The 24,771-nt window shown below is 38.2% G+C and overlaps 1 protein-coding gene across 1 annotated transcript in view; it reads right to left on the reverse strand.

Moving 5' to 3' along the window:
- Positions 1-15,131, reverse strand: part of LOC134041911 (collagen alpha-1(I) chain-like) — a 29,117-nt gene extending 13,986 nt beyond the window's left edge. The window contains exons 1-2 of the mRNA XM_062488965.1: positions 15,084-15,131; positions 7,478-8,639 (exon numbers count right to left, since the gene is read on the reverse strand). Coding sequence (XP_062344949.1) covers positions 7,478-8,639; positions 15,084-15,131 — 1,210 coding nt within the window. The remainder of the gene's footprint in view (positions 1-7,477; positions 8,640-15,083) is intronic.
- Positions 15,132-24,771: the final 9,640 nt, after the last annotated feature.

A 24,771-nucleotide genomic window follows, 5' to 3' on the forward strand; every position in this document is an offset into this window, starting at 1 on the left:
ATAAAAATTAGGAAGAAGAGAAAGATTTTAGGAAGAGCAGCAATTAATCATTGTTGCAGCTTGCCAAGGTAAGTGGCAAATTTATCATAACTGAGTCTTTAATTCAAGATTGAATGACTTTCCAAAGGATGGGAGGCAAACAATAAATTTTGGTGCTAGATAGCAAAAAGGAAGAAAACATCCTGAGGGAGAATATTTTCTGTCCTGTGATATGCACACAACCAGGCTAAGTCCATGGCAACCCTAGGGTGTCTTTCATGGTAAACAAGAGATGGACCCATACCAAAGGATGTACAGCATGCATTCATTGAATTCAGCATGGAGCACTTGTCTTCTGGCCATGGGGTGTGTGTTTGTTTTTTGTTTTAATTTTGGGGTTTTTTTTGTTTGTTTCCCAGTAAATTAATTACAAGTAAATATTATGAATCCTCTTTTTAAACATTATATATCTGCACTGTTTCTTAATATGTATAAACACTGTCGTAGACTTCTGTTCTATACTAAATTCGATAAAAAAACTGATCAAATATGAAGGAAAACTACTGTAGTGTGAAAATTGTTTACATTCAAGAACATACAACGACATTCCTATTTTTTGCTTCTGCTGACATTTGCTGGCATTTGGTTTCAATGTCATTATTTCCAAATATATGAAGGCTATAGATGTTCCAGAGACAATATTCCTTGTCAAAGGTAATATAAATAAAAGAATAGATTTTATAATGGACTTCTTTTCCCCCCAAAATTACACATAAACATATATATATATATATATATATACACACACACACACACATATAGAAGTAAAAGAACTTGAGCCACCAGTTTCGGAAGATTTGTATTATTTTGCATCAACCATAAATTTGCATCTGAACTGTAAGTTCCTAAAATTCAGTGAAGCCTAAAAGATAGTTAAGAAACCTTGAGACAGAACAAGTCACTCTATATTAGACACTCCCTTGAGGATATTTTAGTCAACTAAGAGTAATCATAATTAAGAGGGTAGCAACTGAAAAAAGGGGAAGAGGATGTGGGACAGGAGTATTGTTTCTCTTCCAAATCTATCAGTTACTTTTGCAAAAGATATTTCCTTACTCCACAGACCTTGACTCTCTTGCATCCCTAGATTATCACAACTACAGCAGTAATTCTACAAATTAATACTTTTTCTTTCTTTTTTTAATACTCTGACTCATCTTGTGGTTTGAGGTTTAGTAGTACCTCCTAGGTTTTTGGAACATGTTTCCTCAGGAGAAGGAATTAAGCTGGAATACTGACATCCAGTGTGACTGATCATGTTTTGAATGCACAAATGGAGTTCTGGAGTTTGTCAATTATCAAAATACATTAATTACTCTATGGACTTTATTGAAGTGGATCTTGGTGAAAAAAATTTTAATCACTGTTCAACTTGCTCTTCAATCTTACAAACTCAGAAAAATTGGAAGCTTTTCCAGATGTACTTTCTTATAAGTTTCAATTGTTATATGCAAGTAGATCTTGTCCCTACTGTTTCTCTAATGGTTCCTAAAGTATACAAGCAATTTTATATACTTAACTTCAACCAGCATAAACAATTCCAAATATTGTCCTACTTTCTCTGCAAATTTTCAAACAATATTTAAACAATAATTTACCATTATCTGTCATGAAAACCTTTGACTTTATATATGCTGGAAGTGGAGGTTTCCTAAGCTCCAGGTGTTCTGTTTCACCACATCTCCTGCATCTCCTGTGGTCAGCACATAGGCAGCCTTTCAAATCCTTCTGTGGGTTGCTAACTTTGGCTTCTCTACCTACACAACCTTTTCACACCTGCTTTCCACTCCATTGCACATTTTGCCAACATCAAAGGAATACGAGGCATGTTCCATATGTCCCAGTTGCCTAGCTCATGTGATTATAGGATTTGGAGCTGATGCATTGTTGTTATTACTAGATACTGGCTGGCACCATATTGGTGGACCACAATCCTATTGTCCTACATACTGTAAAATGTGAGAACAAATGATGGTTTGTGGTTCCAAACACTTTATAGTCCCTCCAGACAAATGAGAAAAGGCAAGAATCTGAGAGAACAGTAAAAAAAAAAAAAAAAGAAAAAAAGAAAAAAAAAAGAGTCAAGTCTATAATTATTCTTTAACAGTCGTAACTGATACTGAAGAAAAGCACTCTGAGAGAAGATTAACCCTCACTTGGGCAAAAAGACTTTTAAAGTTTAATATGTCCCTTCAAGTGCACTGTAAAATGAGTTACTATGGAGTTAAATGTTTGTTCTCTCCAATAGTTTGGTCACATATATACACATCAGCTTGTTCTAGTGGAAAATGTCCCTGCCTAGTACAGGGAGGGTTGCAACTGATCTTGAAGGTCCCTCCCAGCCCAAACCATTCTCTAATTGACTTTATGTTTCAAATAGAAAACAAGTCCATTTTTCTAACAGTAGGCTCTGCCCAACTAGATTGGGCTCTCACATGAAAAGGCTGTATTTCTATTCCCCTCGGTGTTAGCAGTAAAAATGGCCAGACCAGCTGGGTCCTTATTTTCTTCCAGTAATGCACTCAATAACAGTTTCTATATTCTGCTGCCAGTTCCAACTTGAAATCCAGCTATCCCTACATTGCAGACTTCGGTGGGCATAGTCCTGTGATCCACTGATATGAAAATATCTTACAGAAGCTCCAGTTATAAGCATACTCGCATCTAAAAAAGAAAAGCTAAACAAAACAACCCTCAAAACCCACAGCTTTTAGCTGTTAGATTTGTTCACCTGCTTAGGTTGTCAAAGGTAATCAAATAAAGTATATGCAATACACAACTTTCACAAGAAAAGCTACATCCTTTTTTAGAAAGATTTACTGCTATGGCACACTACTGTAGGAATAACTTCAAATCATTCCTAGTGAAGACATGGCCCTTAGTGAACTGTTCTGTTAATGACACACAGAACAGACAGAGTTTGCAGCCTAGTTGTATTGACGTGGTAGCACTGGGTAATTTTCAAAGAAATCGGTACATTCTTTGTTTCTAAAACCACCAGATTTAACACTGAACTAATATAGAAACAAACCTGTTGAAGTTTTTGTGCTCCACTTTTCTTGTACTAAGCTTCCTTTTAGTGTACTACTACTGAAATACATATATATATATATATATATATATATATATAAAGTATCAACAATATAATACTGGTGCACAAAATAAGAGTCAAGAAAGAGGTAGGAGAAATCTATAATTAGATTTTCCTCAGTGCATCCATCTTCATTTATCCAAGAGGCCAAAGCCATTATTATTTACTCAAGAATCTCCTTGGAGAGCAGAACTGTAAAGATTTACTGCATATTATGAGAATCTGTAAGTATATTGAAGTTCCATAGTTCAATTATTTGTCCCTTTTGCACTTGATTAAAATGGGAAGAAAACTGTACCAGTGTCTATATGTTTGGTTTCTGATTATATCTTCCCTCTCTTAAGTTGTTCCTGTAATAGAAAAATGGTAACTGGATTTCATTTCTTCTCTCACACTTTTTTCACCAGCTGATATAAGCTTGCTTGTAAAGTTCTTTGTGTTCAGTAAGAGAAGAGGACCAGATTTGTTAAGAAATTCATGACAGAAAGTCTTAACTAGAATAGTTAATAGTAGCTTTTACAGCCATCCTTTGAGCTCAGTGGAGTTTGAGATTTAGATGCAAACTTTAAAGATAGTGGTACCCCAGACCAGTCTGGATTCAAGAATTAGGTCCTTGCTTTGTCTTGCCCTGTTAGACAAAAACACTTTTTCAGGATTATCCTATGAGTCATAGTGAAAAAGCATTTAATTTTAAATTTTAAATCTGATTATCCTGTATAATGTGAAACTGCTGTTTAGCAAACAGCTTTATGGAACCGTGCACATACACACGAAAAAACCCAAACCCAAGCCCAAAGCCAAACCCCAAAGTTTCACAACAGATTACTTATTCTAACTTAATCTTTGTTAAACCTTGATAAAACATAGGGCAAACGAAATTGTCTGTGAATTACAGAAACGTTTAATATACTCTATTATCTACATTCCCATATAGAAAATATTTTAATAAGTGACTTATTTTATTTTCTCTAAAATAAAGACATTAACAGACAGCAAAAGTGAAGTGCCTAAAAAGAGACACTTAAACCACTCAGATATCAGAGTTCTGAAATCATACAATTCTTTCTCAAATTCAAATATTAACAACATTTTGTGATATTTGTTTCACATAATCAGACCTAAAGCCTTAGTTTGGGTTCAGTTCTTACTGTACAACACACTTCTTGTCCCAGTCTAGAATCCTATGCCTTGTCCACAACTTTGCAAACTGCATCAAGTCCTGTGAATATCAAAGTCATTAAGGCTGATTGCATAGTTCCAGGTACTGGCATTAGGCAATCCAGCTGCAGAAACAGGGCCAAGTCTAAGGCAAGCCATAACTGATGGATGTCAAGAACAGAAAGCCAAGGGATGATAGATTTTTAAATGATTCACTTAACCCCCAAGCCAACAATCAATTACAAATAGTTAAATGCACATGAGACTCCCACAAGCATGAGTTCTGGGTCCTTTAAAATGTGTGGACAAAATAAGAAGTCCTATCCTTGCAAACACTGGTGGGACTAAACTTATGGAAACAGCACGGGTGGAAGAGCACACATTTATATGTAGCATGTAAGAATTTCAGTAAGCTCTTACATATAAATATTCGGATCATGTTAGATAAAAAATAAATATTTTGATTTTTTACATTATTTTGATAAATATCTACTCTTGCAGTTGGAGAACTGATTGAGAATGGAATTGTTTATTTTTCTTTTTTTGTAATATTGTTCTGTTTCTTTTGACCCTGACAGTATTGTGGGGTTTTTTTTACTTTTAAAATGTCTATTAGTATCCACATTTTCCATTATGTGGATAAAACCTATTACTGTGCTCTCAGAAAATAGTTTGGAACCTTCAGACAGAAGACAGCATGAGTGTATTTCCAGTGTAAGGTGGCAAGCTCAGCAGCCAGCGTTTGCAAAGGCAATTTATGTAGCAGCAGTATAATCACAAAGGGCTTGCATTTTATCTTCAATGAGAAAAAAAAATATTTACTGCAATTACAAAGGTTTTATAGAAGAGATGAAACCTTATATCTAGGAACAAACCAGTTCACTACAATGACATTGAAATGTAAAGGTTAATATTTGTATTCTTCGTAAGCAAAATTCTGCTATAATTTAAAAATAGCTAAATCCTTGTACATAAACATAAATCCTTGCACAAATATATAAAGAGCATGAAAGAATCTGAAGAAAGACCTGTAATTGCCTGAAGAACTGACCAATTTTCAACAAAATAATTTTGGTGAGAAAAATAAACTCTTTGGATATATACTAGCTTCCTTTAATGCAAACTGAATTTGTAGTCAAAGATAGGAGAGCTAAAGCCATTCGTCTGAGGAAAGGCAGGACATCAATGGTTAATTTCCTATTCTGAATCTCAGTGAAAAAAATGTTTACACTCAGTCTCTCTTTTCTCAGGAATGACTATAACTACCAGGCTACTATTACATTGTCCCTACTGAAGTTGTTCATTAGCAACTAGAGAGCAGTGAGAAAGAAAAAAAGAAAATTAACTACATTAAAAACTACATGAAATATACTAAACCCCTATATTAACTCTATTTTTTTAAAAAGCCAATTTGCTGCTCATGCTAGATAAGATGATGTCATTATCAATACAGAGCCCAAATCTTTCCCACTGCCCAATTTCCCTTTTCTGACTACCTTCCTTTCTCTTTATAGCCTAGATCCTGTGATGGAGAAGGGGGGGGGGGGGGGGGGGGGGGGAGGGAGGGACAGACACAGGTAAAATAACAAAAATCTTCAAGTTAGAGAGGTGCTTATATCTAATCCCAGGACTGACACCAGAGAGGAGGAAAACACAGAAAATTAATTTGTTCAATTTCTTTGCAGGCAGCAATGGTTCAAAATGAAACATTAAGTTCTTCTCCTACTGACTTTAGTGATGCCCTGAACTGGACCTATAATTTCCCTCCCCTTTATTTTTGTATTTGGTAGCTTGGTTGAGCCTACAGTGACACAAGACATCCTCTAGCCAGGGTCTGTAACCTGTCTTCTGGCACATAGTTTTTGCCAACAGCTGCAGGGAAACAGAGAGAGGTCCCTGACCTTCTCTGAATAATCTTATGAAAAAGATGCATATTTTAGTACTTTTTCCTGTTCCCCGGGAGTAATTTTTCTTGTTCCCAGGGAGTTCTCACTAGAATAGCTGCACTCCAAAATACCTTAACGCCAACAGTAAGCGCACAGTAGTTTGAACCAATTCCCATCATGGTTATAGAAATATTAATATTGTCTACAGTGAATTTTGGGTCAGGCCTCTCTTTGTGAATAAACCTGCCAGAAGACCAGACTTACTCTCTAAGTGACTCTAGCCCTTACAGCAAATCAGCAGTTTGTGGAGCTATGTGGAAATCTACCCAGTCTCTCTCTTTCCTGGCTTCACAAGTGGGAGCTGTTGATACCTGCACAGCTCCTGGTGCAAGGCAGAGCAGAAGAGCACAGTAAGTTAATTTGCAAGCCATTCAGAAACGTCTAGGACAGCGACAGTGACACCAGGGAATCATATGTCTGCACTGAACATCTAGTAAATTATTTACTTGGAGGGTTGATGAGAAACGTGCAAATGAACCTCTGAAGCAGCTACTTGTCAGGTAAGGATACTAATGTGCTCTGATAAAAAGCAGTATGTTTTCATCATTGCAGTATCTTTTCCCCAAACATACTTGCAGCAGTTTACCAACATTATATAATGCAGGGAGAGTTCAGGGCAAGGATAAAGAGTTGATAGCCAGCTTTTGGTGTGTTTGTTTATTTGACTCACTTGATTCATAGGTGTCTTCTTTACACAGTGTACTTTGAGCTGTTTTTTCCTTTATTTTTTAATGATCACTATTACTCTTGAACCTAAATAAACATCCAAGAAATCCTTTAGGTTTCAGGAGCAGGCTTGAAAGACTGCTTTTTAAGAACTAATCCAGTGTGTGGTTTGTTTCTCATACAGTCAATGCTTGTTTATTCTATGTTTTCCTCTTGTTTACCCCTTTTTTCCCTAACACAGATCTGGTTTTTACCTCCTGCCGTGTGGGGGAAAAAAAAAATAACTAAAAAAAAAAAAAAAATAACTAAAAAAAAAAAAAAAAACACCCTAAAAAAAAAAAAAAAAACAGAAGAAATGAAGAGCAGGGAGCAGGATAGGAATGCTCTAGCAGTGCTTTTTCTTTAGGGGTTGTGGGGGGGAGTGAGAGAATGGGGCTGGGAAACTCCTGCCCTTCAGAGGGGCAGGTCGCCCTTCCCGGGAGCAGGGAGGTGGGGGGAAGAGGGAAGGGGGAACCGTGTGAATGCCCCGCGGGGAAAGCATCACGGCTGCCGTGGCCCCGGGGAGCTCCGGGGATACCCTGCGGCGGAGAGCGCGGGGAGGGGACCGCGGGGAAACGGGGGCTCCGCGGCCGGGGGAACGGAGGGGCTGAGGAACGGCGGGAAGGATGGATGGATGGATGGATGAGGGATGAAGGATCACGGGTGGAGGGATGCGGGGATGAGGAGGGAGAAGGGGTAGAAAACGAGAAAATAAAGGCTGAGGGACTAAAGGATGGAAGCGCCGAAGGACAGAGGGCTGCCAGAGAGAGCGCCCGAGCTTCCCAGCTGCTCCCCCTGCGCTGCGCGCCCCCGCGCCGCTCCCGGTCCCCCCCTCCCCGCTCCGCCGCTGCGCGTGCCCGCGCCCGGGGCTGACTCTCCCTCGCATCCTCCTCCGGCGGCGGCGACGGCGGCAGCGCCGGGGATGGGCAGCGAGAGCGCGCCCAGGAGCAGCCCGGGCCCCGCCGCTCGCCCCTGCTCCCGCGCCCGCTGCTGCTCCTGCCCCGCAGCCCCCCGCGCACCGGGGGCAGCTCCGCCGCCGCGCCATCCGCAGCCCCCTCCTCGGACGGGTGAGTCACCGGGCCCTGCGCCTTCGCCCCGAAAAGCACCTGCCCTGCATCCCCCCCTCCCAATTCCCTCTCTCGCGCCTCCCATCCCGGAGCGGCCCCGGGGATGAGCGCTGGGGAATGGGGGCGCAGCGGGGGAGGCTCCGCGCTGTCGCCCTGCCCCCGCCCCGGGGGCTCCGAGGGTCCCGGCCCGCTCCGCCCGTGCGGAAGGTCCGCGGGGCAGCAGGGATGTCCCCGCGGCTCCGCCGGGATGTGAGGGAAGGCGCTCCCGCCCTGCTGCCCTTCCCGGGCAGCGCTGCCCGTTCCCACGGGGATCTCGCACAAGCGTACACGGACACCCCGACAGCGCCGCTCCCCAGCCGGGGCCACGACAGCCCTGAGCCCCCTTCCGCCGCACCCCCGGGCACCCGGGGCGGCTCGGGCAGGGGGCAGCGCCTTAACTTTTTGCAAGGGACAGTTTGGAGGTGAGGAGGCAGGACGCAGCCCGGCAGAACCGGCGGCTCTCCCGCAGGCGCCCGGAGGAGGTGGCGGAGGGTCCCGGTCCCCTCCCGGAGCCGGAGGGTGACGCCAAGCGCTGCCCTTCCCGCGGGGCTCGGGGCCGGCTTCGGGCTGGGCTCGGCGCTCAAATGGACTTTTCTAACACTCCCTCCACCAACATAATTAAATAAATAAAGTGCAGCGGGGTGGGGGGAAGTCTGTGCTTGCTCTGCTCTGCCCAAAGCCGCGAGTGCAAACGACGGGATGTTTGCTGGCTCTGAGAAGGGTTTTCTGTTTTTTATGTGTCATGATGCACACGGCTGGTGGTAGCTAGTATAGTAACTATCTGTATCCCAACAGTTCCCTGTCGAAGGGTTGTTATGGCAGCAGCGCTCCCCGCTTCTTTTATTTTTTTTGTCTCTGGCACAGGGTATCGTTAACGACCTGGAAATTGCCTTAATTAAAAAAAATTATATATATATATATATATATATAAATAAAGCAGCCTCTTGCCTCTTTGCCAAATAGACAACAAGTAGAAAAATAAGATTCACACTCAATCCTCACTCCCTTTTCCAGAAGCTGGTGCTGTGATAACGCTAATGACTTGGAGGTGGCTGGGGGAAAATGTCTTTCCCTCCACACCTAATTCCTGCTTTTTGCTAAATTTTGTTGAAATTTTTCCTTGATTGTGGCTTGTGTTTTTTCATGTGTTTCACTGATACTTTTTCATAATGTTGTTTCTTACATCCAGAGGATTCCTTAGTCCTGTGTTACACTGGGTATGGGGATTCAAGTGGTCTTGCATACAAGTAAAGCAAACATCATTTGCAAAATTTTGTAATTCTGTAGATTTTGCTTTTCTATACAAGTCACAGGATGATAGTTTCTCCTTGTTATGCAGAGAGGAATCTCTATGAGACTCATCTGAATGGTTTCAGCACATCTTACCTGCCACAGCTAGTGGCAATCTGAAACAATATAATTTAAAGATTATTATGGAAGTAAGTTTCTCTATCGCCTTTAATGGTCAGCCTATTCTCAGTCAAAACACTTGTACTTCTAAGGGAAACACTCTGATTCTGATTTCAGTTTAGTCAGTGTTTGGAACGCAGTGTTTAAACCCTGAAACCATTGAGGGGAATGGATGTTAAAAACACGTAAAATTGGTAGCAGGCTATACTACTTTGACATTTTTACTCTGCACTTCTAGACAGCATTTTTTGTCTTTGACCAGAGTTTGCTTGGGTAGAGATTGAGCAGTAAATGATAAGGACAGAGGATGTTGTCCTGGGAGCTCCTGCATTTTTATTTCCACCACAATATTTGAAGACTGATATTGATATTGCAGAATGAAATACTATTGAATCGTGATATCTTGTTTCCAATTGTACATTTTGAAATGTTTGGCTTATCAGTAGGAAAGCAACACAAACATGTAAATGTTTGTTTAAGGATGAAACAATGCTGTCCCAGGGTGATTCATGTACAGAAACAGGCTAGATTCAGGTTAAATAAGTGAACTAAAATAACGTGGTGTAAGTGATCCATAACTAATTTTCACTATTTATAATGAAAACAGGCACTCTTATCTTCAAGTTGGAATTTAGAGATGCTGGAAGAGAGATGAAGAACAGCAAAATACATATCTTTAATGACAGATGAAACTCATGAATAAAGATCAGATATTTCTGAGGGAATGCAAGCACATTTCTTTGTATAACTTTGGTCATGATTCTGATCCCAGCTAAATCAGTATGAGATTCTCCCCAGGCACTGCTGTGAGCGGAATCAAAGACAGCCCTGCTATCCATTTTTGAGGAATGGGGACATGGAAAGATCATTTGCATTTTCCCCATTATCATAGCTGGAAGAGTTTATTTTGTCTCTCATATTCCACACTTTACACTCCTAAGCAGTAGTCAGGCCTACAATTCTTACCTGCCCAAAGATCTCAACTGAGATAATTCTTGTGAGAAAGAATAATACATGTTTTGCAAGGGGCAGCTTTATTGTGACCGAATAATAGTCATGTTTACTGGAAAAAGGTTTGACTTTGAATGATATTATCATATCTGACACCACTAAAATTTCATATTTGGGAGTGGGAATAACATGTTTCTTAAAATGGCATTATTTTCTTTAAGGTTCTGGTGCAAAAGGACTAGATTAATTTAATCAAGATGGAGGGTAGATGTTTCTATCTTTGGTGATTAAAAATATCCTTAGTGGTTTAAAAATAACTTTAAGTCGTAATGAAGAAAAGACAAATTTGGACACTCTGAAGAGGGTTACAAATAAAGTTATTTGATACAAATGAACCAACAGCTTGCACTTATTTAACACCAGACAGAGGTAAAATGCAACAATAGAGAAAGCTGGCAAAAACTAGTCATAATGGGAAAAAACACAGTATAAATCCTGAAGGACGTGCAAAATTGCCCAAGAGACACCAATGTTAACTGTTTGACTTCCTTTTGGGAGTCAAATGGAAAAAGCCCCACTGACTTCAGTAAACACTAGCAGCATGAGCGTGTGCTAAGAGAAAAGATGGGTAATTCAACCAAGTACCACGAGAATTCAGAGTGATAGTTTTTGAAATCAGATTAGAAATGTATAGTCTTTCTTCAGTTAGAAGGAAGTCCTGATTTCACTGAAAATTAATTGGAGGCTTGCTATCCACTTTTCAGTAAATATATAGTTTCAGGTGAAATTGAGAATAATGTTTCAGGTGACTTTTGAAAAAAGAGGGACTTTATAGTTAATCTGGTTTTAATTTGTGTGATATTCTATTAAAATGATGTTACCTTTGCCAAGCTCAAGTTATTAATTAGTTACTAGTAACCACTTTCCCTTTCTTTGTATATTTTTTTAAATGTCAGTTTTTCAGATATGGCAAGAAATACAAAACAATCTTCTTGCAAGAGTGCACTCACAATCTGAATAATTCAAAGCCTGTACTGTCATAGTGCAATCAAATTTTTAATATGATGCTGTCAAAAAAGAAAATCAAATGTGACATCATGGAAGACAACATATATAGCTGACATGACATCCAAATGTTTTAATTTCCCCACATTATCTTTGGTGGTTAATGAAGATAGATTTTTCTTTATTTCCTTTGAGGAAACTCTTAATACAACATATTAAATGTTCAGGAAAAAAAACTACTTTATTTTCATAAAAACATATGCAAGTTTTGTGAAGATAAGTCCTGAACATAAAGGAGATGCAATCCTTTAAGAGATGATGTAAAGCCTGCACTGGGAAACAGAACTGAGATAATTTGTGGCTGATGAGAAAAAATTAATGTTAGAGAAATTTTCTAGAATATAGTAGGTAATATCTCAACAAAGGACATCTTATTAACAGTTCCTAACTATGAATGAACCTCTGTCTAAAGAAAGAGACAAAGTCACCACTGCCCTCAAAAAATATAGTTGTTTCTTTCTGCAGAAAGAAGCATTTTTCTGCTGGTTTTCTTCCCAAATTAAGTATATTTAATGCAAATTAAAAGTACAAAGTATCAAATCAGCAGAAGTGGAAAATGAAAGGTTTTCACCCAGCCTTTGTGGAGCACAGGAAGCAGCAGTGCAGTGTGGTGACCCCATAATGATCTGCCATTTCAGCCTGGTTTGCCTTGCTTCTTGACATGGAGAAAATGTTTGCTCACTGAGATCTTCCTGGTGGCTAAGGACCAATTTGCTCCAAGTGATCAGTGTACTGAGGACATTTGTCTGGAATGGGATTTTAGTTGATAACCTCAGCCCCTGTCTTCCTTAAAGAAACCAGCTCTGGTTGTGACTCTGTGGGGACGGGACTGAATCGTGCAGGGAGCTCAGCATCACTGCTTTCAGAGGGGCCAAGTGCCTGCTCAGGATCCTCTAAGAAATGACGTGAAATACCAGTTCATTTCACATAGGCCACAAACCAGCTTTCAAATCTCAATGATTTTCCATCACTGCTGCATGTTGGCTGTACTTGAATCAGTGAACTAGAGGTGAAAGGCTCCAAAAATGTGATTACCAGTCTCCTGAGACATTTAGCTCTTCAAGGATAGCTTACTGGAAATACTTATTTGTATTTCAGAAACTGGGTTAGAGAGAAATTCATTTAAAACACAAAAAATATTTTTATTTTTTCTAAAAAGTGCTTCCACAGATTTTTTTGTTTTGCTTTGCTTTGCTTTGTTTTATTTTGTAGAGAGACTGTAAATGTCAGATATTTGATTCTGGAATATATATATAATCTGTGAGCAAACAGCCTCATAAATTAGCATTTCTTTACCACATAATGCTGCATTTTTGATCTGACAGTAGAAAATTATTTAGCCATACACTTCCATACCTGGCTAAATTGAAGCATTCTAATACTAATGTTCAGAGTGTTGGGTCCATCATCCTCCCCCCCCCCCCCCCCATATCTGCGACTAAAAAGTCAAATAAATACATAAATGTAAAAAACAGGTGTAGAATAAATAAACATCTGTTATTTATCGTGGATTTTAATGTAAAATGGCTTATTTTGTCTAATTTAAGCTTAGTAATCTTTTGGGGAAAAAATCAGCTTCTAACTATTGCAATCATTTTATGCTACAGTCCAAACCTACTATGTAAATAATGCTACTGAATTAAGGAAAGCCACCAACACCGAAAATGGATATTTAATTAATAATCCATCTGTTCAAAGGTCTCTTATCTTTTCTACAGATGTCTTCTCCCTCTTAGTTTATCCAGGACACCTACTACAGGAATTTCAAACTGAGAAACTGTGTTAGAGCTGAAATTGCAGGAAAGCCTGTTTTTCCATTCCAGTGTTAGAATAGAGCAGGGATCCATAGAATCTAAACTTTGGAGGTCATAATGTCATAAAACATATGCTTCCTTCAAAATTATTTTATTCATTGAGGCAATGGGAATGGACTTGTTAAAATATGGAATATTGGGGGGGCCGGGGAGGTACTCAATTTGTGTTTGTCAAGAGCCTTTATTTTTAAAATTAAGCAGCATTAATTCCCTGTATGTTCAAAGACTTTCTTCAAATGAGTCACCACATCTTGTGAAGTCAGGTACCAACAGCAGTACCCGGAGCAGATTACTAACCAAGGACAGATGGACGCAGGTGGCAAGGAGACCATGCCAGACACCACGGGGTGAAGCAGGCTCACAAAGCAACAAAACCAGTTTTCTCTGTTTATCAGCACGACATTTCAAATATCTCCTTTTGAAATAAAAGACACAGATTTAAAAGTCATCAAAAAACAGATTAATCACTAAAACATTTTGGATAGAATAAAAGGTATTGTATGTGTATTGTAATACACATACCAGCATATCAGAAACAATTTAAATATTTCTCCTTTTTTTGGATGGTTTTTTTTTCAAACTAAAACCAGCAATATTATTTCAGTTCTGGGAAGCAAAATGTGTGGAACTCATATTCTGACAAGATAGGACTTCAGCAAAGTTTCTTCCACAGCTTAAACTAGTGAAGAAACACCTTCCTTAAAATTAAAGTTGCGGTGAATGAAAGCATCAGTCCAAAAATTATTCATGTAGAGGCGAGTACAGGGAGTGTGTGTATCCCAATAAATTAACTGATTGTGTACATCAAGTTACTCATGTGACAAGTACTTTGTGTTTATCAGGATTGAGTCCTTGCTGTTTGGCAAAGCAGTGAAAGTCTTGTCTTAGAGAGAGAATGCAGAACTTTTAATAGACATCGATCTGGAATTCTCCATCAAGATTATTTTTCAAAGGAAATAGTTCGTGTTTCGAAATTAGGATTGGCATTAGTGTGAGTCAGTAAGAGATGACCACTAATTTAACTTGAAAAACATAAAAACATAAAGTTTTGCAATTTAGAATTTGAAGTGGGAAATGTTTTACAGCCACTCCTGCTCAGTATTGCATTTAAATGGAATGAGAGAACACCCAACTACACTTAGAAAGCAATCAAATTATTGCCTATATATTATGTTTGGAACAAAATTTATCAGCCAAGGCTACCAACCTAAGCTATACTGATTTTATGATTTATTTAAGCTGACAAGAGAAGATTTTCACGAACTAGCTGTTTAAGATTGTTATTCAGCAGTTCTAAGTACCCGTAGTTTAAAGGCTAATGTTTAAGCATAATGAAGTAAGATTGCCCTGACACAAATGGTAATTAGTTTCTTGCAACTACCCGACTTAAGTAAGAGCTTTTAGGCAACCTCATTTAGATGAATGGAGAAAGAAAATACAGTAGTATCCAACAAATGGCTTTTGGGAACATAACAAGCTTTCTAATTCTAGAACTTGCAATAATTAGAGGACTTTCCAGTGAGAATGTTTGCCACAAACAACATTCACCTCAACCAGCTACACAGATGATGTCCTATATTTAGTATTAGGACTGGTATTAGAGTTGGAAGGTAGGAGCTCAGGGAAGGGATTGAACTTCACTGCTTGGATGGTCTCCGTAGCTTCCCTACAGATGCTTACCAGCTACCCTTCCTGGGCAGCACGCCCAGTGAGCAAAGGAACGACCAGCTGCCTCCCCAGTAGAGCTTCCTGGGGAGCATAGACACAATTTCCATTTGACCTTGCTGAACCCCAATACCGTGTGCATAGCTTCCTGACTTGCTGGACCTCCAACACTGGCCTGCATGCCCACCTGCAGCAAGCTGACACTATTTGAGATTCAAACTAAAGAATATTTAGGGAGAAAGCAATGAGAAATTTTAAAATGACACATAAAATATTTTGGCAGTTAACATGCATGTAGCTTAAAAGTGTGTTTCCTTAAGGCCCCATTGTGATGAAAAGTCTTCTTTCCACAGACATTCTAGGGAAGGCAATTGCAAATAGATGAGAGCACCTGTATGTTAAAAGCAGTCATAACAAAAAAAAAAAAAGCCAACAATAATTACATTTGGTTTATAGATCTTTCCAGACAATATACATTTTAGCCTTGCATGGCAAGTGGTACCAATATTCAATAGGAAGGAACTCCAAACTGCTTGTACTGGGGTGAAACACAGCAGGACTGCTATGAAAGTCAATGCTGAGAATTTTTACACAGTAGATAACATTTCACAAGCTTGAAAATAATTTAATTTCATTCAATCAATGAAATAAATAAGAAAATGGCTGCTATGTGTGTGTACATGCAAACTACAATATGAATGAATCAACTGATTTAAATTAAAGGACAGAAGTAGAGTCTGTTATGTTATCAATGAAGCACTCAGCCATTTGAAAACATTATTTCATTTATGGAAATTTTATAGTTTAACCAGTTCTCCAAAAGAACAAAACCATAAATTGAGTTTAAGAAGTGGACCTTTTTTTGGTAATTCTGCTTTAGGCCAACTCAATGGTAGATAAATTTAAAAGATTGATTATTTTAACATCAAACCAATTTGTTACTTCATTATAATGCAAAAGATGCTGCAGAGGAAAGGTATTTCAGAAGAGAAACCTTACATATATACCTCTTTCAAAACATTTTTTTCTTGAAATTTGCTAAACTCCAAGGCTTTTTTTTTTTTTTGGTGTAAAAATGCCATTGTTCCCAGAAAAAAAATCATGCAGGAAAACCTGCAGCTTTCTATGTTAAGGTATATAACAGCAGTAGTTTCATCTGATGAACAGAACCACTCTGTCTTAACAATATTAATCTGTATACATATATATATGTGTGTGTGTACACATATATATGCATATATACAATTCTTTAGTGTATATATGCATGTATACATATACATATACATATATCCATATACATGTACATACCCTTCTAAAGGAATATGCATATATATAAAAGTATATATATGTACATGCTCACAAATATAAACTTCTGTTCTTCCTGGTCTGTAATAGCAGCTGATTTCCTCAGGCACTCTACCTGGTTAAAATCCTCCTCCCTGAAACGCAGCAGTTTGGGGTTTTTTTTTCCCAATAGAGCAATGTGCTGTGGTAGATTTATGAAGTGATTTTTTTTTCTTGACCTGTTTTGGATTGGCTAATTTGTAATTCTTTTTGCTCACATTGCAATGCAGATATTTGTTCCTTTCACTGGGTTGTTATAGAGCAAGTAATTTTGATGCTTGTGCCCTGTTTTTGTAAGTGCTTAGTGCTGTTTAGTGGTTATGCATTATCTATGGTTTTCAGGTAAGTAGAAAAAAATAATTCCAGAATTATCCTTCCCTGGAGGTCACAGAAGCACATCTACAAATGGAAGCCAAGGCTGTAAGTTCCCAATCCCCAGCTCAAGCCATGCCTCCTCATATAGCACAAAATTAATTTAGCACAGATTTTCCCCAGAATATGGGTAACAATTTTGATGCCTTGAAGGGGAAGTAATGTGTGATAATCATAGGCTATTTCACCAACCATGAGTAAAGAGAGAAGATAGTCTCTGGTCAGACTAGATAGCTATCTACTGGTATGCCTACCTTTGAATGCATACAAAATTTTATATATATATATGGTATGCATATTTTCCAAGCTTCCTACAAATCATTGCTTCAAAATAATGTTTTCCTCCTGATTCATTACCACCTGTTTTCCTTTCTAGTTTTTTTACTTAACATTTCCTTAACTTCTGTGAAACATTCTTCCCGCATTTTGTTAATCTTGTTTGTTTTATTGCAGTTCTCAGTTTCCATCTTGTCCTTTGTATCATTTATTCCTTCTTACTTAATTAATGAAAAGTTATTTTATTTGCCCTATGGACAAAAGAAAAATGGGGGAAATTTGAAGCTTTCACTAAGAATTATCTGTGATGAACGAGTGCAAAATCCACACAAAGACTTACAGCTCTGTAAATGTTTCTAGGAGAAAATGTGACTTGGATGTTTTTGTCAGTATTAGCAACCAATTCAGCAGAATAAGAGCAGAGCAGTAGATCAAAGCATCCATGTGTGGAGGTCCTCATATTTAAGCATGATCAATATGTTTTACCCCAGAGTAGATCCAGTTTGTTGTCTCAGACAAAATGCTAGTACCCTGAAACTAGTTTGAGGCTATTCGAAGGACTAATTAGTTCATCAGTTCCTTTTGTCCCCACTGCAGGTTACAGTACATTGGGTACAGACTATAAGCAGAACTTCCAGTTTACTTTGCTTCAAGAGAAATGTAATCCATGCACACCAAGGCTGTTTCCAAAGCTAACCAATGCATGGTAATTGGGATTCACTGCAAACCAACACCGTGTCTCCCAGTCAAGTGGCAATCTCCTGGGTTCCCAACAACAAACTCTTCCACATTCTCCTGAAATTGCACATTCCTAACTCAGTTCTTAGCCTTAAAATTTTATTTGCTTCTGTCCCCAGAAGAACCCTAAGTCTTCTGAAGAGTGAACAAGTCTGAGAATTGTAAATATTTCATTGTTCTGGCTCATGGACCAAGTACTGCAATCAGTTACTCATTCCTTGGACAGCTGTGTCAGGCACTAGGCTAAAGAGTCATTCACCACTACTGTGTGGGCAAATAAATACTTATTTCCGCCATTCTGATCATGGTTCCTGCAGGTGTGGCCAACATTTTATCTCAGTACAATCTCTGGGAGTAGCAGGTTGCAGTGCCACAACTACAGAAGGGAATCAGCAGAACTGAACTCAGACTGTCAATATTTTGGCTAACAAATCCAATCACAATATTATTAGGAGAATACCAGCACAGCTCTTATCCTTTTATTTTCAAAGAAAGCTTGATTCAGTTTCTTTTCCCCCTCGCTCCAGTTTCTAAAAATAAGTTTACTTTGCTAGGAAAATCTGAACCTGAACAGATAGATGCATATCTTTTTAATTTTATACAGGGTGCTTAACTTCTGGCTGGGTAAAAACACTCTCCTCAGTATCAAAGTTCCTTTTCAGTGCCATGACATTACATACTTCTCTGGGTTTCCCACTGCCCAGTCTGCACCACCTACTTTCCTGAGGGGTGCCTATACACCTCACGAACACTAAAATATGGAAGCTTCCTCCAACATGGGGACAAGACATCAAAAGTGATGTAGTGAATTGATCTGCTTTTAGCACCCTAAAACTTTTTTGGATGCAGCCATCAAGCACTGCAATGTCTAACTGACAGGTACTTGGTTTATAAGGACTTGCTGTGCCCTGAGCTAGGCTTCCTGCATAAAGCACAGGAGATAGATGGCAAAGAGGGGCAACCAGAGAAATCATCAAGCAGAAGGAAGGATAGCTTCAAGAAAATATGGTGGGACAATGATGCACATAAAAAATACACTTTTAAGGTTTCTCAGCAGTGGGGAGGTCTCTACTGTCCCCTGAAAATAATCATGTAAGACCAATCTGCCCTTTCTCCAAAATTATTAGAACATGCAGCTAATTGATGCCCAAATATCTAGTAATTAGAGCACTTACCACTGAGGTGGATGACCTTTTAAACACATAAACACACTCCTGAGTTGAGAAAAAATTTCACTCAAAGGCGCTTTCAGGTCAGAAATGTGCCTTTGCTACTCACTGAATGGTTATTTTGGGATGAAGTTAGCGACTTTCTCCCCTTGAAACCTTGCCAATTTAGATAATTGATTAAATAGCGAATGGAGCAGGAACTTAAACCTGACCTCCTTTCTTCACAAAGAGCAGACCAACATTGGTCTGTGGAGTGAATTGCTTGCTATTTGGCTGAATAAATATTTAAAAGCAAACTGTATAGTTCCAAGAGGGGAAAATTAAAAAGTTGTCTTGTCAAATAACAAATACTTTCCGGTTAATGGGAACCTCCTGGGAGGCAGACAACCTTAAGTCTTATACTCTCTGTAGATCAGATTAAGTGGGTTTGTCAGTTTTCCGAGAGGAAATTTAATTTTCTGCAGTTACAAAAAGTCTTAAGTCTTGCTTCAATCTTTCTTTGTTTGTTGTTTTGTCTTTTTTGTTTGTTTTGGAGTTTAGAATGAAAACTTTAGGAAGGAGGATTAAGTTGACAAGAGCATTAGAATTTCCCAAATATTTATTTTGTCAATGTCTGCAAAAATATCTGCAACCTGTTGGTGGCAAGCAGGTTTTAAGCTGCTATTAACCTATTAACCTTTTGCAACTTCCTCTAACCCAAAGCAATGTGTTTTCACACCAAAAAAAAAAAAAAATCAAAGTTTTAACAGGTTGGGAAATGTTTTTCTGATTATAGCATTTAGCTTCATTGTTAGGTGGGCAATTCCTTTTGGACGAGTACCCTGCAATTCTTGGATAGACCAATTTTGACTTCCTGGACTTACAGTCCAGTGACTAGAATACGTCTATTCCATAGTATAGTAATCTTTCAAATTATTCTTGGGTTTGTGTCTCTCTGTGTGTTCTGCAAAGTGTATCTTTTCTTTCTGAAGCACAGATATTCCAGAATGATCATTGTTTCCTGCTAGAGTCAAATCCTTAACTATGGATAGGGTGCACAATAATATGTGTGGGAAAGCCAACTTTAAATATTTGCATTTTGAAATCCCTCAGTTTTCACTGGAGTCAATGAGTTAAGATAGAGGTGTGGTTCTGACAGTTAAGTATTTAATTAACTTGAAAGACCGCCTAACCTTCCATGTGAAGCCACCTAAATTTTAGGTTTAAATATTTTAACCCCATTTTTCCCTCATTTTTGTTACTATTAATCTGCACCTTTCTCATCTTCTGTACCTTCCCATCTTTTCTGGCAGTATTTTATCACTCAGGGTCATGATCTTACTTGTAATATTATATATAATTGACCCAAAGTTGTGAGCTTCGAGAGGTTCAAAATGCACTCATGAATGGCTTTTCCCTCAGGTAACTTTAGCCACCAAGAAGTCAGCTAACCTTCAAGAGTTGTTCTGTAGATAGGAGAGAGAAAGCCATCCCAAGAGGGCAATTCACTGCACTTTCTGGACCTGTCTCTTAGAGTCTCTCCCTCTATAGAGGAGAGAGACTATATAGCACTGCAGATGGGTTTCAGTGAATATCATGGAGAATATGTACCGTGGAGACCTCTTTTTAAAATACAATGGCATTATTTAAGACTATACATTATATTTCTATGAGACTTTCAGTTTCCAGTGTGGTAGATGTGGGTTACATGTAGAGGGCAGGAAAGGAGCCAGATGAGCTTGCTGTGCTACCCCTGCAGTTGGGAAAGCAGAGGACTGTGGCACACAGATACTTGAGCTGCCAGCACAGAAGCCATTGTGGAACAGCACAGCTGTGTTCATGCAGCACTGCACACAGTGTAAAGAAACACTGCTGAAGCCAGCCTAATTCACTGGCAGAACACAAAAATTCATATGAATTGTTTTAATAGCAAACAGACTGGAAAACTCCACATATTTAGCAAGTTTCTTCCAGATCACCACATTTTTTTTCTAGGTTTTGGACAGACCATCAAACCTTCAAGGGCATCTTAGAGACATCTCATACAAGCCATTTGCTGCTACCTGGTACATGCTTTCCTGAGAAGCAATGAAATCATTCCTTCACCCGCCAAAAATTTCACCATTTCACTCCTTCATCACCCAAATATTTACATGTATGCACATCTATATTAAAGACCATGTTAAGCAGGAAAAAAATGAGAACATAATGATATTCAGTTCTGGAGGAGTAATTCAACTTTACTAAATTACAGAAAAGTCCTTTTTTTATTTTTTAAATTAATTAAACCAGAATGCTAGCAGACAAGTTCATGTCATTAATTACTCCTAAAGCAAAAGGATACACAACCTAAATTTTGCAATAAATACTCACAGTGCCCTTCCAAATAAGATTTTCTGAAGCTTTTTATGATATAACAGTACTTCTTTTAGAACTGCAAGACTATGGAGGATAAAACTGCAATTTTTCTGAAAGCCTGAGAAGCAAGTCTGGCTTTCTGTACAGTTATTGTCATTTTACCAGCTGATAGATGTCATTGAAGTTAGACACTGTAATATAAGTGCTACAAAGGGTTTTGCAAGAGCAAGTATTTTGACTGGACTGAATCAAATTTGCGTTTGTCAAGAAAAATGCATCTACATTGGAATAGAGACTGGTCTCCATTTTGGCTTACTACTCTTTGTCATAACTGTGTTGTTTCACCTAAAAGTACTTCTAGGTACTTTGGGAAATAGCAATCTGTGTGTAAGGAAATCCTAAACTAATAAACACAGGCCTCAGCTAAATTTCTGACTGTCATTCTCAGCAGAGATGAGGTGGGAGCTGACCTGCTCTGAGGGAATTGCTGGTGCCCCTCCCTGAGAACTGCCAGGGCAGCATGAGCATTTGAACTTGTTCTACTTCCCTGAGCTACCTTTACACCAGGAGAAAAGTATGGAGACAACTGGTTTGGGATCCAGCTCTGTCTTCTTGGAGCAGAAAGTTGACTTTATTTCTTTCACATAAACATTGGTTTCTAATTAGACTTTTGATTTAAAAGTAACAAGGCACACAAAATAAGGGAACTAAAAATGGTTTTATAGCAGCAGTATCTTTACATTGACTCTTATTCCTAAAAATTCACTGCATAGTTTTCCTACTACTCATGGGCACATGAGAGAGATGGTGATACCTAATCTCATTAGTCTGTGATATATGCTATAATTTTTTTATCTCTAAATGCTCCAGCTTAGAAAATTATAGTATTGCATGAAATTCTCAAATACCATTAGAGAGGAGAAAAAAAGGGAGAAAGCTAGAAATCAAACACTAATAGTATTCTTTTTATGCAAAATCCTTTCCAGCTGCTAAGCATATTATTGTCTTCTCAGTTCTGATAGCAAACACATAACTATTTAAAGTATTTAGGTTACACTAGATATTTTATCCTGAAACAAATTATGAGCATGTGTTAATGTGAGAAATTGAACCTCTCAGAGAAGTTATAACTTTCAGGTGACAGGATGAGGGTAGATAGAAGTTAATCAAGGTAATCATATCTGTAACCAGAGGATGAAGAATGCATTTCCAAATCTTTACTTTCTAGATATCATGAATGTAGAAAATATCTTCAGGAGTCATCCCATAAGAAAAAAAAAAACAAACAAACTGAACAAAACAAAACAGAAGTGTGTTTTAAAAGCATTCATGTGTCTTTCTTTTTTTTATTTACAAAATTTTTAGGCACATCTCATGGCCTCATATGGTTTGAGCCACCATTTTTTAGCTCTTTTTTCAGGTCTACCAAAAAAAAAATACTACTGGGGTAATTCAGGTGGACCCTGGAGAGGGATAATTAATTAGAGTGAGTCCACTGAAGTTGGATAAAACTGTGCTTCAAAGATGAGATGGTGCTTTTTCTACTTTACACACACTCTTTATGTGATTTTACAAATTTTTTAGCAATTTTATTTTTCTTGACCCTTTTCAGAACTATGAAATTGTGCAGAAATAAAGGCAATTTTTTGGCTTATTGAAGTTTTACTTCTTGTAATAAAAAGAAAGACAGTAGGAATAAAATCAGTCCACTTCTACACAGAATAGTTTTCATAAGCAACCTGTTAAGAAATTATCTTTTTGATATATAATTTGAACTATCTCAACCTTGGTGAAGCCTAATCCAAATTTATCTCCCATGCTTGTATGTTCATATACTTAAGCAGGTAGTACTATTGACATCAGTGTGCTTACTCACCAGTAGGAATTTAAATCAGGGTGAGTAATCACCATGGAAATATCTAATACTGTGATTATAATATTTCACAAAGCAGTAGTCCCCCTTGACTGTTCATCTTGCTTCATGACTGAAGATAAGCCTTATACTTGAACCTTTGGTTAGTCTGTGTGTTTTTTGGTTATGAGGTAGGACGTGGGGAATTGGTGATGATGACTCATTATGATTTGATGCCATGAGCTGCAGCTTTCCCAGAGCAGCTGCTTTTTCTGATAAACATAATGCTCTACACTAGGCCTTTGATTTTCTGCATATTTTACTGTCTTATTAGGTCTCGATCTTTATATAATACTGCTTCATTAATCTCACCTATTCTACTGTATGTTTCAAGATGGTCAAGTATTTTCATATGTGTTTTCTATTTTTTGCTAGCAGAAATTGTTGAAGGTTTTATAAGCATGAGTGAAATGCAGGTTTAAATTATACCTCAAGAAAACAGTGGGAGAAAGGTGTGACTGTAACAAAAAAAGCCAGGTAAGGAGCAGAATACTAGGGGTGTACACTTTTCTACTGCAGTTTTGAGAGCTAAAGAAGTTTTATGAAGAGCTAGAGGTCTGCTGCACCATGGGCACATGGCACTTCTTGGAAACTGTTCCTCTGACTATCACTTTCCTTTGGAAAATACTCAGGTCCTCAGCTGTGTGTTGCCAACATTCGTGCTGAAGCCTCCATGTGAACAGAGAAGGCATTGTTTGATATGTTCTGTATCTGATGCTTATCCACTTTCATGGGAGAGGTTCTTGTTTGAGTTTTGTCAAAGAAAAAAGGTAGTAGGAATTCTATCACTTACAGTTCAAGTTTACTAAGCAATTTATTTTATCATTGATGGCAAAAGATTGTATCTGAATTTTAGCTTTAGCTATTTTTTATGTTTTAGGAACTGGTAACTCCATATGCATCTGGCTTTTCTTCATGTATTATCAACATTGTTCTGTAACAGATTAAATATATTATCTACTCTATAATTTTAGGAATTAATGCATTTTCCTATTTTCTTTGGTAATACTCACAAACAATTATAATTTTCTTTTTGAATTTTGGTTTGCTTTATGTCATCAAATTTTAGGTCACACTGTGTTTGATTCTGAGTTTTGGATTTTTTTTTGTTGTTGTTGTTTTGTTTTGTTTTCTTGCATTGTTATTAAAAGGGGTCTAGTTCACAGACTTTTTTCTTTTTGGCAAATGGATTTTGGAAATGGAAACAGTCAATTCAATTCATTTAATGTGATATGTAACTACTTTGTAGACCAAGAGTGTTGTCTGCATGAATTAGGGATCACAGTCCTCTTGTCCTATGCAGATGAATACTGACTTCAAGATAGATTTCATTTTTTTACTTCTGGTACAAGACTGAGAAAGTCCTTGGAGAATTTTGAGCTTTGGGTTACCACCCTTAATAGCCAGTTCCTACATCACTGGATGAGATTGAGAAGACTAATACTGGAGCACAGACTTCAGCAAATAGTCAGTTTGGATATGTATTTTGGAAAGCTTTATCATCTGGATTGCTAGTTGGGGTTTGCAATTAACATAATTTTGCTCTAGACACTGACATGTAGTATCAAAGCAAATGTTATATTGTTTCATGCTCTTCCTGTTGTTTCAGATTAGTAATCTTCCATTTAGGGAGTCTCACAAACACCTAGGACAAGTATCAGGCCTCCAGGAGC

Source organism: Cinclus cinclus, chromosome 3 (genome assembly GCF_963662255.1).
Source record: "Cinclus cinclus chromosome 3, bCinCin1.1, whole genome shotgun sequence".
NCBI classification, from domain to species: Eukaryota; Metazoa; Chordata; class Aves; order Passeriformes; family Cinclidae; genus Cinclus; species Cinclus cinclus.